Below are 17,174 nucleotides of genomic sequence, written 5' to 3'. Positions count from 1 at the left end.
TATGCAAATGTTCGCTCTGCTGTAACTTCTCACTGTAATTCTCATCCTTGAAGCCATTTTTGTCATTCTCTGATTTGCATTGGAAATGTAGTAACAAAATAATGTAACTTTACAGAAATTGGTCCTATTTCCATGCAGACAGGATGGATCCTTAAATATATCTGTAATAGAGTGGAGTCCTGAACTAATAGCAGACAAACAAAATACAGAAATCCTGCCAAGATCCTATCAGGCCATGCAGTTTTGGAGTTCTCCAAAACCACACCTCCTTCATTTAACTTCTCAGCCCTTACCTGAACAAAGCTTATTATTAGACTAAACACCACAGATCTGCAGGAACAGAAAAGCTACTGTTTTCACCCACAGTCTCATTTTTATAGTTCCCTGCTTTCAAACAGGGGACCAGAGGCCAAGACCAGGACTGCAGATAGCTGCCATTTCTTTCAAGAGAGACTAAGAAACCCGCTCAGGTTTTGAATGCTTCTGTAAATAGTCTGGATTCTCTCAGGTTGGAAAGAGGCCATGTAACTGCAAGACGTTAAAAAAATAAAGCAAACCAGAAGTGCCCATACCTCACCTGCTCCAGTTTGGCTCCAGGTCACCGACATGCTTCTTCATTCCAATAAGCTCCAGTGCTTCCAGTGCTCTTCCACTTCCAAATTCATACTATCCATGCAGCCGAGAGGCAAACTCAGTCTAAGAGGAGTTGGGGGACAACGTGCCCCTCCGCTCCAGAAAAGGCTTTATGAATAAGGTAGTTACAAGTAACCCACTTGTGAGGCACCTTGGGCAGAACAGCAAATCCCTCCATGAACCTGCAGGTAAACCCAACAAGTTCATCTAATGCCTTTACTAACTGCTCTTTAAATATGCCTTTCAAAACAAGCCACTTTGATGGCAGAGCCTACAGTAGCTGTACAAAGATACTGCCTGCCAGCAGCAATACAGCATCAGAGTTTGTCCTTTATGTCTGTTTTAAAAGCTACCTCCCTTCCAAACTACAGAGTGTCTTCAGAACCACCACAGGTCAGTCAATGCCATTTTTATCAGGCACTCTCTGATCTGTTTACAGTCAGGTTTTAAAAGTATGAAATAAGGTTATACTTTGTCCTTTTGCACGTGAACACTTGCAAAGCAGACTGCAGATCTCAAGTTAAGAAAGAAATCCCCTATGTGATTTCAATACATAATCACCACTGTCATTAAATGAGATATTTGAAGTTACACCACCTAAAATTCTAGCAGCTTCAGAAGGTTTTCAGGTATAGCATGCAACATCCGTATTTTCCCCACAGTACTTTACCACACTTCTCCATTTCCTCAGTTTCAACGTGCAAACTACCTTGTTTTCCTCCTCATCCAAGGTAGCACAATTAGCAAGGTTTAATGGCTGCTATAAAAACATGCCCATAAAGAACCCTCTCCTGTAAGCCTGCACAACTGCTACAACCCAGTGAGAGAAGATTTCCTAGGGTTAATTATGTAGATACACACTTTCAGAGTAAGCAGGGCATACCACCTGTAAAAAACCACAAGAGCTTTAGGGCAGCGAAATCCTCATGTTCCCGCAAAATATGCCCTTACACAAAAGGTTTTTGAGCACACCACACATCTCTCCCCCAGCCCGAGCCCCTACAGAGAGGGGTGCCTGGGCTAGTTCGGTGGCCACTGGATGTCACTATTGCTGTAGCCAGGGACAGCCTGGCAGCCTCCCCCTGGCAGCACGCTGGAAAGTTACCCCGGAACACGTCATGTATCAGCACGGACTACCGGGATGTCAGAAATAAATTTACAGCGACTTGTCTTCACTACACAGAAGTTTATTATGAAAGTTAAACATACAACACAAAAAGTAGCAAAAGCAATCCTGTAGCTTAAGGCAACTCTTACAGGAGATGAATTCAAGAAAGATGATGCAACTTCAGTTTAAATAGAAATTATGAAAAATATCAAATTGCATCAATAACTTAAAATGCACTTTAAAAAGTCTGCACTAACCAGCAGAGGGTAAGGGCTTGTGATCTTAATGCCAGCATTAAGATATCAAAAGCAGCAGAATGCTAAATGATGATAGGGAAAGTTCAGTATTTACACAAAGATAGCAACGTTAATATCTGATAGCATAATTTCCTGTGTACTTATGGTTTAAAACCACTGTCTGAAACGTTAGGAAAACCTTTTAAAATAAATCTTCAGACTATTCCATCAAAAATACACAGATGGCAGAGAAGATACAAGGCTAGGGATGCGTGCGGATGCATGCGTGTGTCCCTTAACTCATTGCAGAAACAATTTAGAAAAATTATTTCTTTGGGGGAAGAAAGGCAAGAAGAATACGTGGCCACAAAGTGAAAAAGGTTATCTTTCAGGTGAATCACATTTAAATTGAAGTATCAAAATATTTCTATTTGATGACATTCTCACAGTTTACAGTTATTGACTTTTTAAGTGAATGTTAAATATTCATATTAACATACAAAGATTCTCCTTCACATTGACATCTGCTTATATTTTTGCAAGACCTCTTTTGCATCAATTGTTTTGCCATTAATGAGGAATGTAATTACCTTAATTATAGAATTTACTAAAGATTTAACTGTTTTAACCATACAGAGTTTCTACCTTTAGAATAATTTGTAAAATACTTAAGTCAGATCACTTATTTTAAAAATTTAAGTGACATTTTAACTAATCAGGCTGTACAGGAAGCACCACATTTTAACAAAGCCAAACGACATCACATTTCCAATCAATTTTCTTCAAATATCGGATGCAATGAAAAATTTGGAACAAGTCCATTCACCATCACCCCAAATAAAATGAGATAATTCACACATATTAACTCCTCCCAAATGTTACCCTGTTAGAAAATGCAATATATACTGCAATGTAGTCTTAATTTGCATAAGATTTAATAGAACTGTCCTATGCACAGCGTGAGATTTTTCTGTGCATAACCTCATCTCAACTTTTCACCATTCAGCACAACTTTACAAAAAGCTTAAGATATAAAATATAGTTAAAGCAGCTATCTTAAACATGATTTAATACATATCACCTTGGCAGCTGATCACTTTTGTTCCCAGTTTAATATGCTGTTGAATCTGATTGTAGAGTTGCAGTATCCCTTTTAAGAACTATTTAAAAAAATCCCTGAATAAAACAGAAGCCAGCCTGCGACTTCCCATGAGTTTCAGTAAAGTACTATATACAGGAGTACAATAACCACCCAAACTCACTTGATACAGAATAAAATCTAAGACAGATACTGGGGCAGAATGCGTTAATGCATGGAAATATAAATTTTAAGATTTTATCATTTAGAAAGTGGAACCAATAAATTGTTAGCAGTTAAAAGAATACTGCAACTGTAACATTTACAAACCCACAAAGTTTGAAAACTGATTCCAACAACTCTCATTCACTGGGTTTAGCTTGGAAATAATGCAAAATAATGTCAGCAGTTTTAAGAAGGTCTTGCAAATTTAGAAAAAAGAAAACTGAAAGACAGATAAGAATGCATATCTAAAATAAAGCAGGAGCACAATAAGAACAATCAAAATTCCAAAAGCCCATATTAAAAAAATTAAGCTTGGAATGCATTGGCTTCCAGCAGTTTACAAAAAAAGGCAAAACCCCAAAAAAGAAGTTTTAAATCTGTAATATCTTGACCTATTTTTAAGTGACAATTTTTATTACAGTTGAGAAAAATGGTTTTATAGCTGCATAAGTTTCCATTTCACTAAAATAGTGCCAACAAAAATAAGGTTGCATAGAAAAACAAAATTTCAAATTGCCACTGGCTACATGCTTAAAATGGGAAATGCAGGTATTGTAACATAAACATAGTGCAAACCATGGCAGTTCATGGTGATTTTGACTGCCGCAGGTCAGGAAACAGACCATAGTATACCCAGTTATCACAGTTTCTGGTCTTTTATTAAATCCTTTGCCAAGTAGAAGCAATGCACGTGTGCAGACCCATGGTACGCCTGCTGCTGTTGATTAACGTAGTTTGAGATCATCGCCACTTCCTAGGTTAGATCCAGGACTAGGGTCTTGTTGTCTTCTTGCCTGCATTAACAATAAACACCTATTTAGGATCAAAAGAGTGATTTAGAAGTTATCAGTTTAGTTTATTTTTTCAGTGTGTTAACATTTAATCAATTCTAAAGCACAAATTTACATTTCAAGCAGTAAACAATGCATTCATTTTTAAAATAAAAAATCAGTCTTTCCCCCTCGATTCAACAGTCCCCCAGAACCAAAAGGAATCTGAGAGGAGGGCTGTGGACCCAGCAGTGGGGCACTGACCTCCTGGAGGGGCACAGAGCTCTGGCTCTGCTTCTCCACCCAGCCCGGGGGCAGGCAGGGATGGCACTCTGGGGAGTGAGTGTGCACACACACAAACACTCAGAGGCCCTCCTGCAGCCAGGCTGAAACACTTCTTGACATCACTTTAACGATCAACAAGAGACTTCCAAAACAGTTAGGCAACAATTTTGTGTCTCTTCTTCCAAAACACATTTTCTTCCCTGTGAAACTCCCTTCTGTTAACCTTTTCTGTAAATGTTTTCAGGAACAAGATTTTGGGGAGAAAGGCTACAAGGTTAGATGGCAGAGTACATTATAGCATTTCCAAATAAATCACTCCTCAGTGTTTTTATGGGGGAAACGCTTACTTCAGGTTTTTCTGGAATAAAGAGCCTTATAGCGTAACAACACACTTGCACAATTTAGTCTATAGATTGATACCCGTTGCAACACTTTGTAAAAGTTGGGGGTTTACTGCATCATGGTATTTTTTTTTCTCTTCGGTGCACCTGTAAAGTTAGCAATAATACAAAACTGAGAAAACCCTGGTCATGATGATTGCACCCCTGCATTAAAATAAGGGTAACGCAAGTTCTCCTTTAAATAAAGGATTCTGTTAAACAGTTTGAGTTGATGGTATTTTAAAGAGGAAATTAAGGATGATCAGTCACAGTTGTATCAATCACAGTAGTATCAAAGACATTTCTATCTACTTTTTCTACCTGTACACCTTCAGGCTGTTTTCAAGTAGCACACACAAAATGCTGCAGGTAAATACTTAAGACGCATTGATATGCTTAAATTTTAAAGCTTAAATTTTTAAAGTTTTATAAAACATTTTAGCATCAATACTTCTATTTAACATTTACAGAGTAAAGAGCTGGCACCTTGGCCTGTAACTACCATGCAACCCAAATGGAATCAGGGCCACATTCTCAGTTGGTGAAAGGCATCACTATACAAGCATTATTCCGTGTAGCTCCATGAGTTTCACCAAGCTGCAGTAACCTGCCACATTCAGGGCTTCAAAAAAAAAAAAAAAAAGCTCTCCAAGAAATGCAAAACAAGCAACCGTCCTTTGAAAGATTTCTCCTATTTTGTTGAACAAACTTAATGCAGACAGCTGCACCACTGAAAAGCAGTTTAAGCAATTACCATGTTTACACAATCACACTGAACAATACGAGTACTTCAACTAAACTGTGACTAACAGCACAGGAGTGCTGCTCTTCTCTTCGGTGTTCCCTGGGCTCTTCTGAGTCACCCTTACTGTCAGGGAGGAGCCTTCCCGCTCACAGCCGCTGCGTGCTCCCTCCCGTACCACCGGTAAGCCAGCAGAGCCTCTCAGCTCCCAAACCCTCTGGCATGTACTGCCAACATCATTTTCTCGAATTTAGACTTTTCTTTCTCAGTTCACTCCTTCCTCCTTTATCTACCGTTCCTGTCTGTCTAATTTTATGCTCCCAGAGCAATCAGTTAGCTTCACCTATTTAATTACCAATTTACTTTTCGTGTGCAATGATCCCATTCTGATGTACACAGAGTTCATTCAATAAATCCCTCTAGTAATCAGCATGTTTCCAGAGAACACAATTCCCTCCCCTGCACTTTCTCTAGTGGTCATACTGCCGTTATTGTTTTGGAAACACCCTCACTATTTAAATATCACAGTTGCTACCTACTACATTTATGTATCCAGTACTGCTGTTGGTTTCATTTTAAGTATTTACGGGCAAGATGATCATCCCACTCTGTTCTATCTGCACTGGTCATACTCTTGACTGAAGGAAACAGTCTGCTTTTCCTATATGCAGAACAACTCTGAACACGACAGCCAACATCACTGCTGGTGCACAAACCCACAGATTTCTCGGTAACCCTTCTGAAGAATCACATTAAAACAAACAGCTCTAAGCACACACCGTGCTGAAGATTTTAAGTGCTGAAGAGTGTATGCCTTTCAGTTCCTGAAGAAACTTTTGCAACCTGTCCTCTGCAGAGATGCAGAATATTGGGAGATGGCATTTAATTGAGATTTTCACATTATTTCCAAAAGCCAAATCATTCAGCTTTGACTATCAAAATCACAGTGGAAAAGTTAACCAGGAGGACTCTGCACTTTTTTCCTTCGATAGAAGAGTAAACTGTGCTGTAAAGATTTTTCTTAATACAAAACAGTTGTTCAACTAGTCTAAATAGATATTTCCACACTTATTTAAGAGTTATACTAAGATCAACAAAAGGATAACAGTTCCACTTTGCATACTTTTCTCCTAACTAAACAGACTGTAGCAAGATTTCTGATTTTAATTGCTGCCTCCCTCTAAATGGAAACAAAGGCATGCACTGTCTTTAAGAATTACCAAGATCTTTCTTATACCAATCTAGCTACCAATTTTGTACTTGATAAACATTTTTACACTTAACATGAAAACATTTTTTTCACTTAACATGAAAAAAAAGGCTAGTTAATTGCTGCTATACTACTGCTCTAAAAGCAATGTCTTCTTCAGAAAACAAAACATATGCACAGCAATTTTATTGTCAGATTTCAGTGAAGACTCCAAGGTATGGGCATATGGTTGCACTTACGCTTTTTCTAAAGTAGCCTATTATTTCAAAACATGAAAGAATTCACATGATTCATGACCTCATTGCTACTTGCAGAGTTTGCAGAAGCCACTACTGAACAACTACCAGATTTGCCCTTTCAAGTGATATGCAAAAGGCATGACAAATTACCCTCAAATGTACTGAAAGCAGTCATTACAATATCTTACACTAGTATATGTGGATAAAGGTGTAATTTTGCATTTCAGTAAGCGGGGATTTACACAAAACTGCAACATGTTAGAGTGACAGCTCTGTCCCGCTCAGACACCCTTGTTGTGCTATACTACTACACAAGAATACACACGTGAAACATGCTTGTTCTAACAGTCACCACCCGGCCAAGGCACAAGTGCACAGTAGCTTACAACTACAACTGTGCTTTACATGCTGGGGGGGGGGGGGGGGGGGGGGGGGGGAAGCAAAAGCACCATATGCATCTAAAAAATAAAAAACACTCAAAAGACAGGAGAAATCACCCTGTATGTAGACAGCAAGCACACTGCAGAGCATCAGGCATTGGGTGATATTTTTGTCCACTGACAAGGGGCAAAATACAACTTTCACAAGAAATGCCACAAGATCCTTAACACTACTTGCAGGAGTGTGAATACCAGTATGGTAGTATCTGGTAGTTCTCCTCAGTCTATTACAGGAAGCTAGAAGTTTCCTTTTATAGATGTAAAATGGCAATTTCCAGAATTCTCTCAACTTGGGGTCCCTTACTCTCAGCACAGCTAATCAATCCTCTGAATTGCAGTATTTGCATACTTTATGACGCCATGCAGAAGCATCAGAATTACTCTCAGTGAATAATGAGCTCAGCTTCTCAAAGATTAAGGAGACTTACTTCAATTAAGAAAGATGCATCTATCTTTGCCATTGGGAAATGGAATACTCTGCCATGAGTCATACGTAATGAGTCATGAGAAAACAGTAGTTATTCATCTTATCTCAGCATATTTCAGTTTTCAGTCAAATGCTGATTTTAAGTTTGAAGGTGCACTACTTCCAATCTTATTCATCTGCTACTTAGTGAAAGGATAACAAATATTTGCTTGCAGGAAAAACTTGTAAATAGTACACAGCTCCCACCGTAGTTGTAATTTTCCTAAAAATGTATGTATTTTAACCAACACTGCCAGTTTTCTTCCAAATATCCTGAAATTAAATAGTTAATGCAATGGACACATAGGGAGTTTCAATATCCAAAAATACTTCGCACTCAGCTTTCAGCACACGAAACCATGCAAATCTTCTGCAATACGGAAGGAATTGTAACTGGCCACAAGCCATTTAAAACCTCTAACGCTGGAGATGGTATGATGACCAACTGAAAGAACTGCAGGAACCTATCTGGCAAAAAACATTTCAAAGCTTCCTGTAACACACTATTCTAGATTTATTCATGCTGAACTCATAATGCTAATACCATAGGGGTAGTAACATACTAACAAACAACAGAAAAGTTACTAACAAAATAATTTTGACTTGAGGGCAAACAAACACAAAAAGTATCCCCTGAAATGCTCTTACACCTATGCTCTCTTCAATCCTGTGATCTCTGAGCTCTTCCCAAGCCTAAATATAGGCTAACTGGTATGGGCTACAAGTCACATCAAGAGCATGATGCAGTAATATCTGCATTATATTAATTTTCTTAATAAATTGGATAGTTATGACTGTTGGACAACGATCATAGAGCATTTACATCTGTTACTCAGGCACTTAAGAAAAAAATACTCAAGAATAACAGATGGTGGCACACAAGCAGTTGTTCTAGCAACCAAGACAGTCAGACACCATCCTCCTCCTCCTCTGGTCACTCAATTCTGACCTTTGCTGAAGCTGACTCTGCTTTCAACAGTGCCAATAAAGCTCCTTAAGCTGGCTTTGAGGGAGAATCTGTAACTACCCCCTTCCTGTGCACATTCAGAGGCCTCTGACATACCTAAGGAAACCAACTCCTTTTACCAAATGAGTTCATCAGGAAAAGATAATACAGTCCCACTGTGTGGTTTACACGATAGCTGTGAGAAAGCAGAACTGGGAATGCTGGAGGTAAATTTAGTAAGGATGGACAGGGTTGCCATGAAGATGGCCCTCCTTTTTGATGAATCACTTAAAAAACAGCAGGCAAAATTGGGACCTCTGAATACTAGGCAGTGAAATCATAAACCCAACAATATACACTGCATATATAACTTGGGACACTGGTGAAGAGGAGGGAAGGAAGGAGGAGATAATTTGAAGAAGGGCTGTCACAAAATGTAGCCAAAATAAAGTCTCTCCATGGACAACTCCACTGCAATTCTTTAATTGTATTCTGGCAGCTCCACAGTGCTGAAACAGCCAGCGCAGATGCGTTATGTGCCTTGGCATCTGTCATCTATAATTTACTAAATAAGTGAAAAATCAGGCTGTGTTAGGAAAAACTAAACAGTGAACATTTGGATTCTCTTAGGACTGGTGGTGGGGTTTTTTTTTATCCTTTTCAGGAGGTTGACAAACCTGAGAATACACTGCAGATACATTTCTAAAAAGCATACAACCACAGGAAAAGAGCAAACACCCAAACAAAAAAAACCCGGAAATAAAGAGAGCAATATTCAGAAAAATGACCAGTTACAATCACGCACACCTCCACATTAGTCCTGCTGAGGCAGACCCACATCAAGAAAAGCAACAAACCGAAAGCTCTTCTCCGAGCTGCTGGTTAATAACAGCCTCTCCCGTAGAGACATGAACATGGCTAAAATGCTGGGCATGCCTCCACTTCAGTTACCCTCACTCAACGGAAGAGCAGCAGCAGGCAAACAGCCTTCTCAGAACAAAATTTAGCAAAACCAGGCCACTGCAGTATAGTAAGAATGACAGTTTATATATACTAGAACTTCTTTGGTCACAGTTACAGCCTGATGAAGCAGGGGCTTGAAAAGAGACTCTCCCTCTCAATCTTCACTTCTCAGAACAACTTTAGCAACAGCAGGAAGGCGACCCCATCATTATTACATACTGTGTCTAAAAGCTGCTGGCAATCAGTAGGGGATATGATTTTTACCACATTCCTAACAGATGTAGCTATCGGCATGAGACTCTGTAGCCTAGATCCAGTCTCTGGAGTTGCTCTGTTTGCTGGCCATAACATCTACTTTGCAATCACCTCTCCTGTTCACTCAAACAAGGGAAAAAGTAGCCTTTACCTTTCTTAATTATAATGTCAAGCACCACTTAAATTATGCAAATAATGAAAACAGTTTCTCAAATTATTAAAAGATCAGGATGTTAGACTAAAGTCCTTGTAGAATGATTAATGGTACAAACTCTATACCCACTGCTTTTTTAAATTCCAGTTGCCTTTCAAGCTCACTGAGAGTCAAAACAAACAATTTTCTTGACAAAGACCACAGATAAAAATCATTTAGCTCCCACCTCCATCAAGATTTCATTTCAAGCTTCCAACAATCTACTTCCTAGGAACAGAGTACTCTTCACTGAAAACATACATCAATTGTGTTATATGCTGAGTCTGCTCTCCCACAATGAGCTGCGAGAGAGCTTCAGAGCATGACCAGGCCAACAAGCAGCATAATTTGCTTACCAACCCTGATGCGCTCCCTTGCCTGAAATCTTTGCAACGGTTGCATCTTTGTTTAAAAGCTATTATGAGGCTACAGATTCTGGTACACCACATTGGAAACTGGACTAAAGTAACAGCAATCCAAGAAAGGAAAAAGCATGGCAAGAGTATAGCTCTTAAGAGCTTCAAGAAGACTAAAATTTTTACTTGTGTATGAAACTGCTTCTCCAAGGGAAAAAAAGCTTGAAATGCTCCCTTTCAGAAAGTATTGTTTGAAGGCTGGTATAAAGGTTATAAATTTATAATTAATATTGATTGCCTCCAGACAGTATTCCTCTGTTGCTCAGCCCCTTTCTAACCTTCCATTGACTGAAAGAAGATGCTTATATTACAGTATTCCCTGATTTGCAAGATTGATCTCCTCTGTACTAGTCAGCATTGATTCTGTACAGCACGAATTGTTTTCCTGATATATGCATTCCATAGCTTTTTTTACACAAATGCCAGCTATTTAAAGTTCCTGTGAAGCAATCCAGCCATAACATTACTGGCCTGCTTGTACTGTACTCGCATTGTAGACCCTTTTGAGGCAATGCATGTTCACACACATACTTTAATACGTTTTTCTAAATGATGTTGTATTCATCCTGAATATAAACAAATCACATATATATACTCATATACACACACGCGAGCATATACCAACTCTGCACTACCCACTGCATATGAAGAATTAACAGTTTGTGTTTCCTTCACATCCAAAAAGCTGTATTAAAGGTTGCTATTTTTGTATCACTGTCAGTTTGGAGAGTATATACAATAAGTAGTAATTAAAGCCATTCCAGATTAATTTTTGAGAAAAAAGTCTTAAATAAATCAGATAATTTGCTTAAGAAAAAAACACCAAACAAAAAACCCCTTACTGTAATATTGTATTTTCTTCCATTTGACAGAAATACTTAAAATTAGTTAGAGCATTTATTTACACTAGTAATTTCATCTTAAATTATTCTTTTTAAAAAAAAGAATGGAGAATAACTTCACTGTCTATAACCTTAGAAGAATAGTAGTCCTACTATGTGATTTTGATACAATTGTGAGCTGTTTACATTTCTGTAGCAAAATCCTGTCTTCTAAGAGTTCACAACTTCAGCACAATTAAATTAAATACACCTCCTTTCTCAACTCTTAATTCCCAACAAACAGCAAAGGTGTATAGAAACTTAGGGCAGGACTGAGTATTTAAGATTTAGGAAAAATTTTACTTTGGCAGTTTTTAAAGGGTAGGGTTGGTGGGGGTTTTTTGGTTCTTTGTATTGAGAGGGATTTCTCCTAAAACAAACAAGTTTTGAAGCAGTTTTGGCTTTTTTTCAGCAAAATGAAGGGTTTTAAAATGGGAATTTCATGCAGTTTCCTAAAATGGCTCTACTTAGCCATTAATGTAATTTATATTTAGCACAAGACCACAAACAGACAGACTCCTAGAGGAGACTGTTTCAGGGAAGAGCAAACCACTCTGCCTCTTTACTCAGTGTTGCTAAAATAAAGAGCATGGCAGTAACATGGGAAATAAACACAAAATAGAAAAATATGACATTTAAAAAAGCCAGTTGAACAAATTACATTGGAAAACTGAGATCACCCCCAAGTAAAGCAATCAGAACAACATCCTTAGCTAAGCTCAAAGTAACAAACTCCACACTCAAATAGATCACTTCAATTCCGAAGTTATAGTTTGCCTATACAAAACAAACCTTCACAAAAAAAACCCAACTACTGCACACAGCAACACACAAGATAGCCTCTTCTCTTTATCCATCCCCTTGAAAAGCCACTTTGTACCTTCTGCTCCAGTGAAGAGCTGACAAGAGACACCTGCTCGCTGTGTTTCTGTACTGAACACAGGCCGTTACTTTCAGTGTACTCTAATTTCACCAACTGGGGGCTGTTTACATCTCTCAAAGTCATTCTGAACAGTTTAACACATTCTGCATCATGCTACTATGGCCAGAATACTGAATAAAAAGGAAAATTTTTTACTGGAAGATGCAAGCACATCTAGACAGCAACCTCAGTCATTTCTGCAGAACACTTATCCTGACACTGAATTCTGATCATTCACACTGAAACCAAACAGAAGAAAACACTAGAGCTGACTCAACCAAGACACAAAGTGATAGAGTGAAAAATTAAGCATCTGCCTCACTGATATCTTTTTAGTCTCCTCACCCTCTTCTACCAGTCTGGCAAAGGGAAACACACCCATACTGCAAGTTCAGGTAGCTGTTCAATGGCATCAGTTCCAGCACACACCCCTAAAGTTATGGTCTTGGATGGAGTCCCCCAACGCATGGCACTTGCTCACAGTAAGAGAACTTTGCCTTCAACTGGTATAAAGCCATTAAATAGCCCAAGTTTGACAAGTAGCTCAGTGTTCCTAAACTTACGAAGCTTCATATAATCATTTACAATAGTCTTTACCTGGGGATAAGGTCTGTCTTTATGGGTACCACTAAACATTTACTGTCTCGGCATTCCAATGTTTTCATAAAAGTGAAAGCCATTGGAATACATTATTAATTTTGAAAGCATTAATTAAAAACACTCACTGACTTCAAAAGCATCCTTGAAACATAAGAATCCTGAACACTGAGGCAGGATTTGTGGTATCTGATGTGACCAAGCTACATCAGTCGACAGAAAAACCCCAAAGCAGCTTCAGTTTTGAATACAAGATATGTTAAAAAATATAACAGAACACAGTTCAGCTCAGAGGCACTTAAAAACTTCAATGAAATACTACATCCACTCACACCCTATTTACATGAGAGGAGTGCTGTAATTGCACAAAAATATGATCACTTCTGGAAATTCAAGCACAACCTGCCAATCACTACTGATTCTGCCCTCAGATGCAAAGACTATGTTCATTAAAATAAAGATCTGTTGTCCTACTGAAGTCATCAATGTAGGGGATACTATGTGGTGAAAGGAAGGCAGACAAACCTGACAGCACTCTGACAGGGTTTTTTGGGTGGTGTTTTTTCATTGGTTGGGGTTTTTTTTGAAAATTAGTATAGCAGTTCTTCCTAAATTGTTACTGCACTTCCAACCTCTCCCCCCCTTCAAAGTATCACCAATCTAATCAAGCCATTTGAGCTGTTTTCAACAACCTTCACTGATCACCCCTAGGCAAGGATATGCCCCTTTGTTTTAAATGTCTACAGAGAGACTTAGAATACGGAATCTTTTCTACACAGAAAGCTGTATAAATAAAGAACTGAATCTGATCATTTTCATATGCTGCCAGGCTTTGGGTGGATAAATGTTTCCAAAAGAGCTGGCGCCTCTGTTTTGGGTAGGAGTGGGTGGAATATTGCAGGATTCCCCCTCCTTCCCCCACTGAAGTAGAATCTGGTCTCTATTAAAGGCATTTCAGCTGTAATTCTACTGTCTGAAAAATCCTGATTTTATACAGTGTTGCAATTCCTAAAACAATCATTAACACTGATGAGATCCTGTTCCAGGTCTGGCAATTCTGAGTCTTATTGCCCCATGCCAAGCTTATCAGGAAAGAAAAGTTTTAAGTTTTAGTAATAATGAAAGGTGTATCAATATCAAAGAGATTATGCTGAGGCGATCTTCATCTGTGTGTAGTGTAACACACAAAAACTCACTCACACTTAGAACCCACCTTTCCTAGCTGCCTCATAATAAACTTCATGTACCATCTCTGTAGTGCAACCAAAGATACTATTTGACCTATTGAAATTACACAAATAGTACACAATGCAGTTCGGACTAGCGTTGTTGTAACTGTCAGCAGTGCAATCATCAGAAGGGTACAAAACGTATTTCCAAGCTGACTGAACACGCAAGGAGTGGAAGATTTGATACAGGCCATAAACACAACAAATATGGGAATGCACATTTATGCATTACCTTTTATCGAGAATTCTGTATGGTGATCATGAGCACCTTATGCAAGTGCTTACTCATTTGTTCATTTGATTCTGCCCAAATGCTGCATTAGAACAGAACTGAAGTGAAAGTCAGGGAAACAATGAATGGTTTGGAAACCTGATTCCTCCTCAGGAATGCACTGTAAGCCTATCTTTGCTCTCTCTCCTGCCCCACCCCAAGAGATCCTGATTTCTATGCAGTCCTGAGATCCAGAGTGCAAAAGCTCATCTGTAAACATTCTGGATATGTGGCCAGGACATCTTCCCCCAAACACACAAATGAAAAAGCAAAATGTAAAAACCTATTATAGAACTTGAGGCAAAGATCTCTTGTTACACACATTAAACATACAGTAAAATAAAAAACAGAGCATGCATAATAATGTATTGCAATTATTAAAAACCTGTATTTGACATCACATTAAATTTGAAGCACCTTTTGACAATGTTTTTCATACATATTTCAAGTCACCAATTTTTCCTTTTCTTCCTTTCTGTAGGTGACCTACACCAGTGCTTTGGAATTGGGACAATGACCATTGCTGTTTTAAGAGAAAATGGGTACTGGCAGCTAATAGGGACATCATTTAATAACAACTGCCTTATTAAAAACAGGAGTTGTTTCACAAGTTATCGCACCCAGCTCCTGCAGCTGGCCAGGGGTGTTGCTTTTTGTGTCTCAGTGACACAAATTTTGATGTCTGTCATGAAGCCCCAGATGCTTGATACTACCTCAGTCTCACTGTTAACTGAGAGTTTTTGCCCATCCTAGCTGCAAACAAGTGTTTTCTATACTTGGAGGAAAGCGTAAGTCTCACAGAACTCCAGAAGTTATTTCAGGAAGCCTCGTTCTTGTTTAACCTTCAGCATTCAGGAAGCACATGGCTGCTTCTCTGTAGTAACTGGGGTGGGGAAAGAAGGGCAAAGTAAATTAAATCAAGAAAAGCCTGAAGTAAACTTAAGCCAAGGACATAAGGCTAGGCTTAAAGTTCCTACCTTGTTGTTAAAATTAGAGCAGGCTGCCATAGATCTTCATGAACAGCTTCCTTTTGAACTGAACTCAGAAGCAGGTTCCAGCTATGCTGTGACCAAGACCGAAGGATTCAGATAATCTAGCTCTTGCTCCAAGGATCCAGTGGTAAGCAAGGCCTCCAAGGCAAGGATTTTACCTTTGCTACAGCTGACATCTGACCTGGCTACATCAGTGTTTACAAGGAAACGCACACCAGCCATCCCTTCAAAGTAAGGGAGATTAGTCTCTGCATCTGCCTTTCCACTCTCATTCCAGGTGTCTTCCAATTGTACTTGGAAGGAAAGAAAGTTTGCCTAATTATCTCAATTATCAGTCAGAATGCCAGAAAAGTAGTTTAGCAATAACAATAATCAAATTTACTAAAAACCTGAGAAGTAGCAGAATGATCACATTTGTTTATAGTAAAGTCAGGCTGTACTGATGAAGCAGGGGGTAGGAAACTGAGTTAGTAAGGGAAAGAAATTCAAAGTGGTTTTGTTTTCTCCTTATTCTCTGCCTGACCTACAGCCTGCCTTAACTTGCCAACTCTCTTTATGCATTACTCATCCTCTTACAGCTCTTGCCTTTCTGACATCTCTGAGCAGCTGGTTTCCATTCCCTTTTCTGGCTCCTCTTTTCTTGATCCCAGTAATTTCTGCTCCATCAGGAAAGAGTAAGATTCAAGACTGTGGGGCCCTAGAGAAGCAAATAACAAGACAGGGAAACTACTCCAGTGAAATAGAGAAGAGTAATATTCCACGCCAGTAAGAAAAAGGTAAGAGGAAAATAGAACTAGCCTGTACAAGAAAGTAGACTGTGGCATCTGATTAAATTCACTGGCAACATTTCCCACAACATGACATAGCGAACTACAAAATATGTGCCGAAAGCTCCTGAAAACTTTCCTGTGCTCATGAGAAGCGCATGGGGCAAAAGATCCCTATCTCTGCTATTAAAGCATTGGCTGAGAGAGACATGGCAGCTCTGTGAACAAATGTATCCTTAAGTATTCACAGAAAAGGCCATCTACAGAAAGGAAAAAAGGATAAAATCAGATTTCTTATCAAAACTTCAAATTAATTTTACGAGAGTTAAAAACAATGCATTTTACAATTTTTAAGACAACATCGAACAGCAAACAAAATACACAACATTGTACAAACAGAAAACACACAACATTGTACAAACAGACAAATAAATGGAAACAATCTAAAGTTTTGGGAAAGTACTAACCAGTTACTGACAGCAGCTGTGAAACCCTCACCTCCATTTCCTCCCGATGAGACCTGTCTCTATCCTCGAATTCACGAGTTCTTCGCCGAGCTTCTTCAAAGGCTTGTTGTGCCAATGCATCCTCCTGCTACCAAACCAGATGACAGAGTGACACAAAAGGCTACCCTCATTTCTACCAGATCACATTTCTTCTGAATATTAGGGATCACTTTGCAGCAAAGACAAGTATGACCTACAGAATCTGCTAGATTATTGATGAGTTCCAGCAAATGCCAATATAGATTAATGAAATAATACTTACCTTCATCACTGCACTAGAGATAACCAAAGCTGCAATGCAGCTACTACTGAAATATATTTTCAAAGGAGAACTGCTTTTCCAAAGTAGTTTAAAATGCTGCTGTTTTTTTAAAAGCTAGGAATTCTCAAAAGTTAGAGAGAAGCAATACATTTTAGTCTCCTT

General features: G+C 38.8%; 1 protein-coding gene across 6 annotated transcripts in view; it reads right to left on the bottom strand.

The window, feature by feature from the left end:
- Nucleotides 1-1,805: 1,805 nt before the first annotated feature.
- Nucleotides 1,806-17,174, bottom strand: part of CBFB (core-binding factor subunit beta) — a 43,413-nt gene continuing 28,044 nt past the window's right edge. For 3 of the 6 annotated variants that reach the window (XM_074913529.1, XM_074913535.1, XM_074913534.1), the window contains 2 exons: nucleotides 16,743-16,838; nucleotides 1,806-4,074 (listed from right to left, as the gene is read on the bottom strand). In XM_074913529.1, the coding sequence (XP_074769630.1) occupies nucleotides 4,006-4,074; nucleotides 16,743-16,838 (165 nt within the window). In that variant the 3' untranslated portion in view covers nucleotides 1,806-4,005. Of the gene's footprint in view, nucleotides 4,094-16,711; nucleotides 16,839-17,174 lie in introns of all 6 variants that reach the window. The other 3 variants (XM_074913532.1, XM_074913531.1, XM_074913533.1) reach the window with 3 other exon arrangements.

Source organism: Athene noctua, chromosome 9 (assembly GCF_965140245.1).
Source record: "Athene noctua chromosome 9, bAthNoc1.hap1.1, whole genome shotgun sequence".
Lineage (NCBI taxonomy): Eukaryota > Metazoa > Chordata > Aves > Strigiformes > Strigidae > Athene > Athene noctua.
This window is presented reverse-complemented; position numbering and strand designations above follow the sequence as displayed.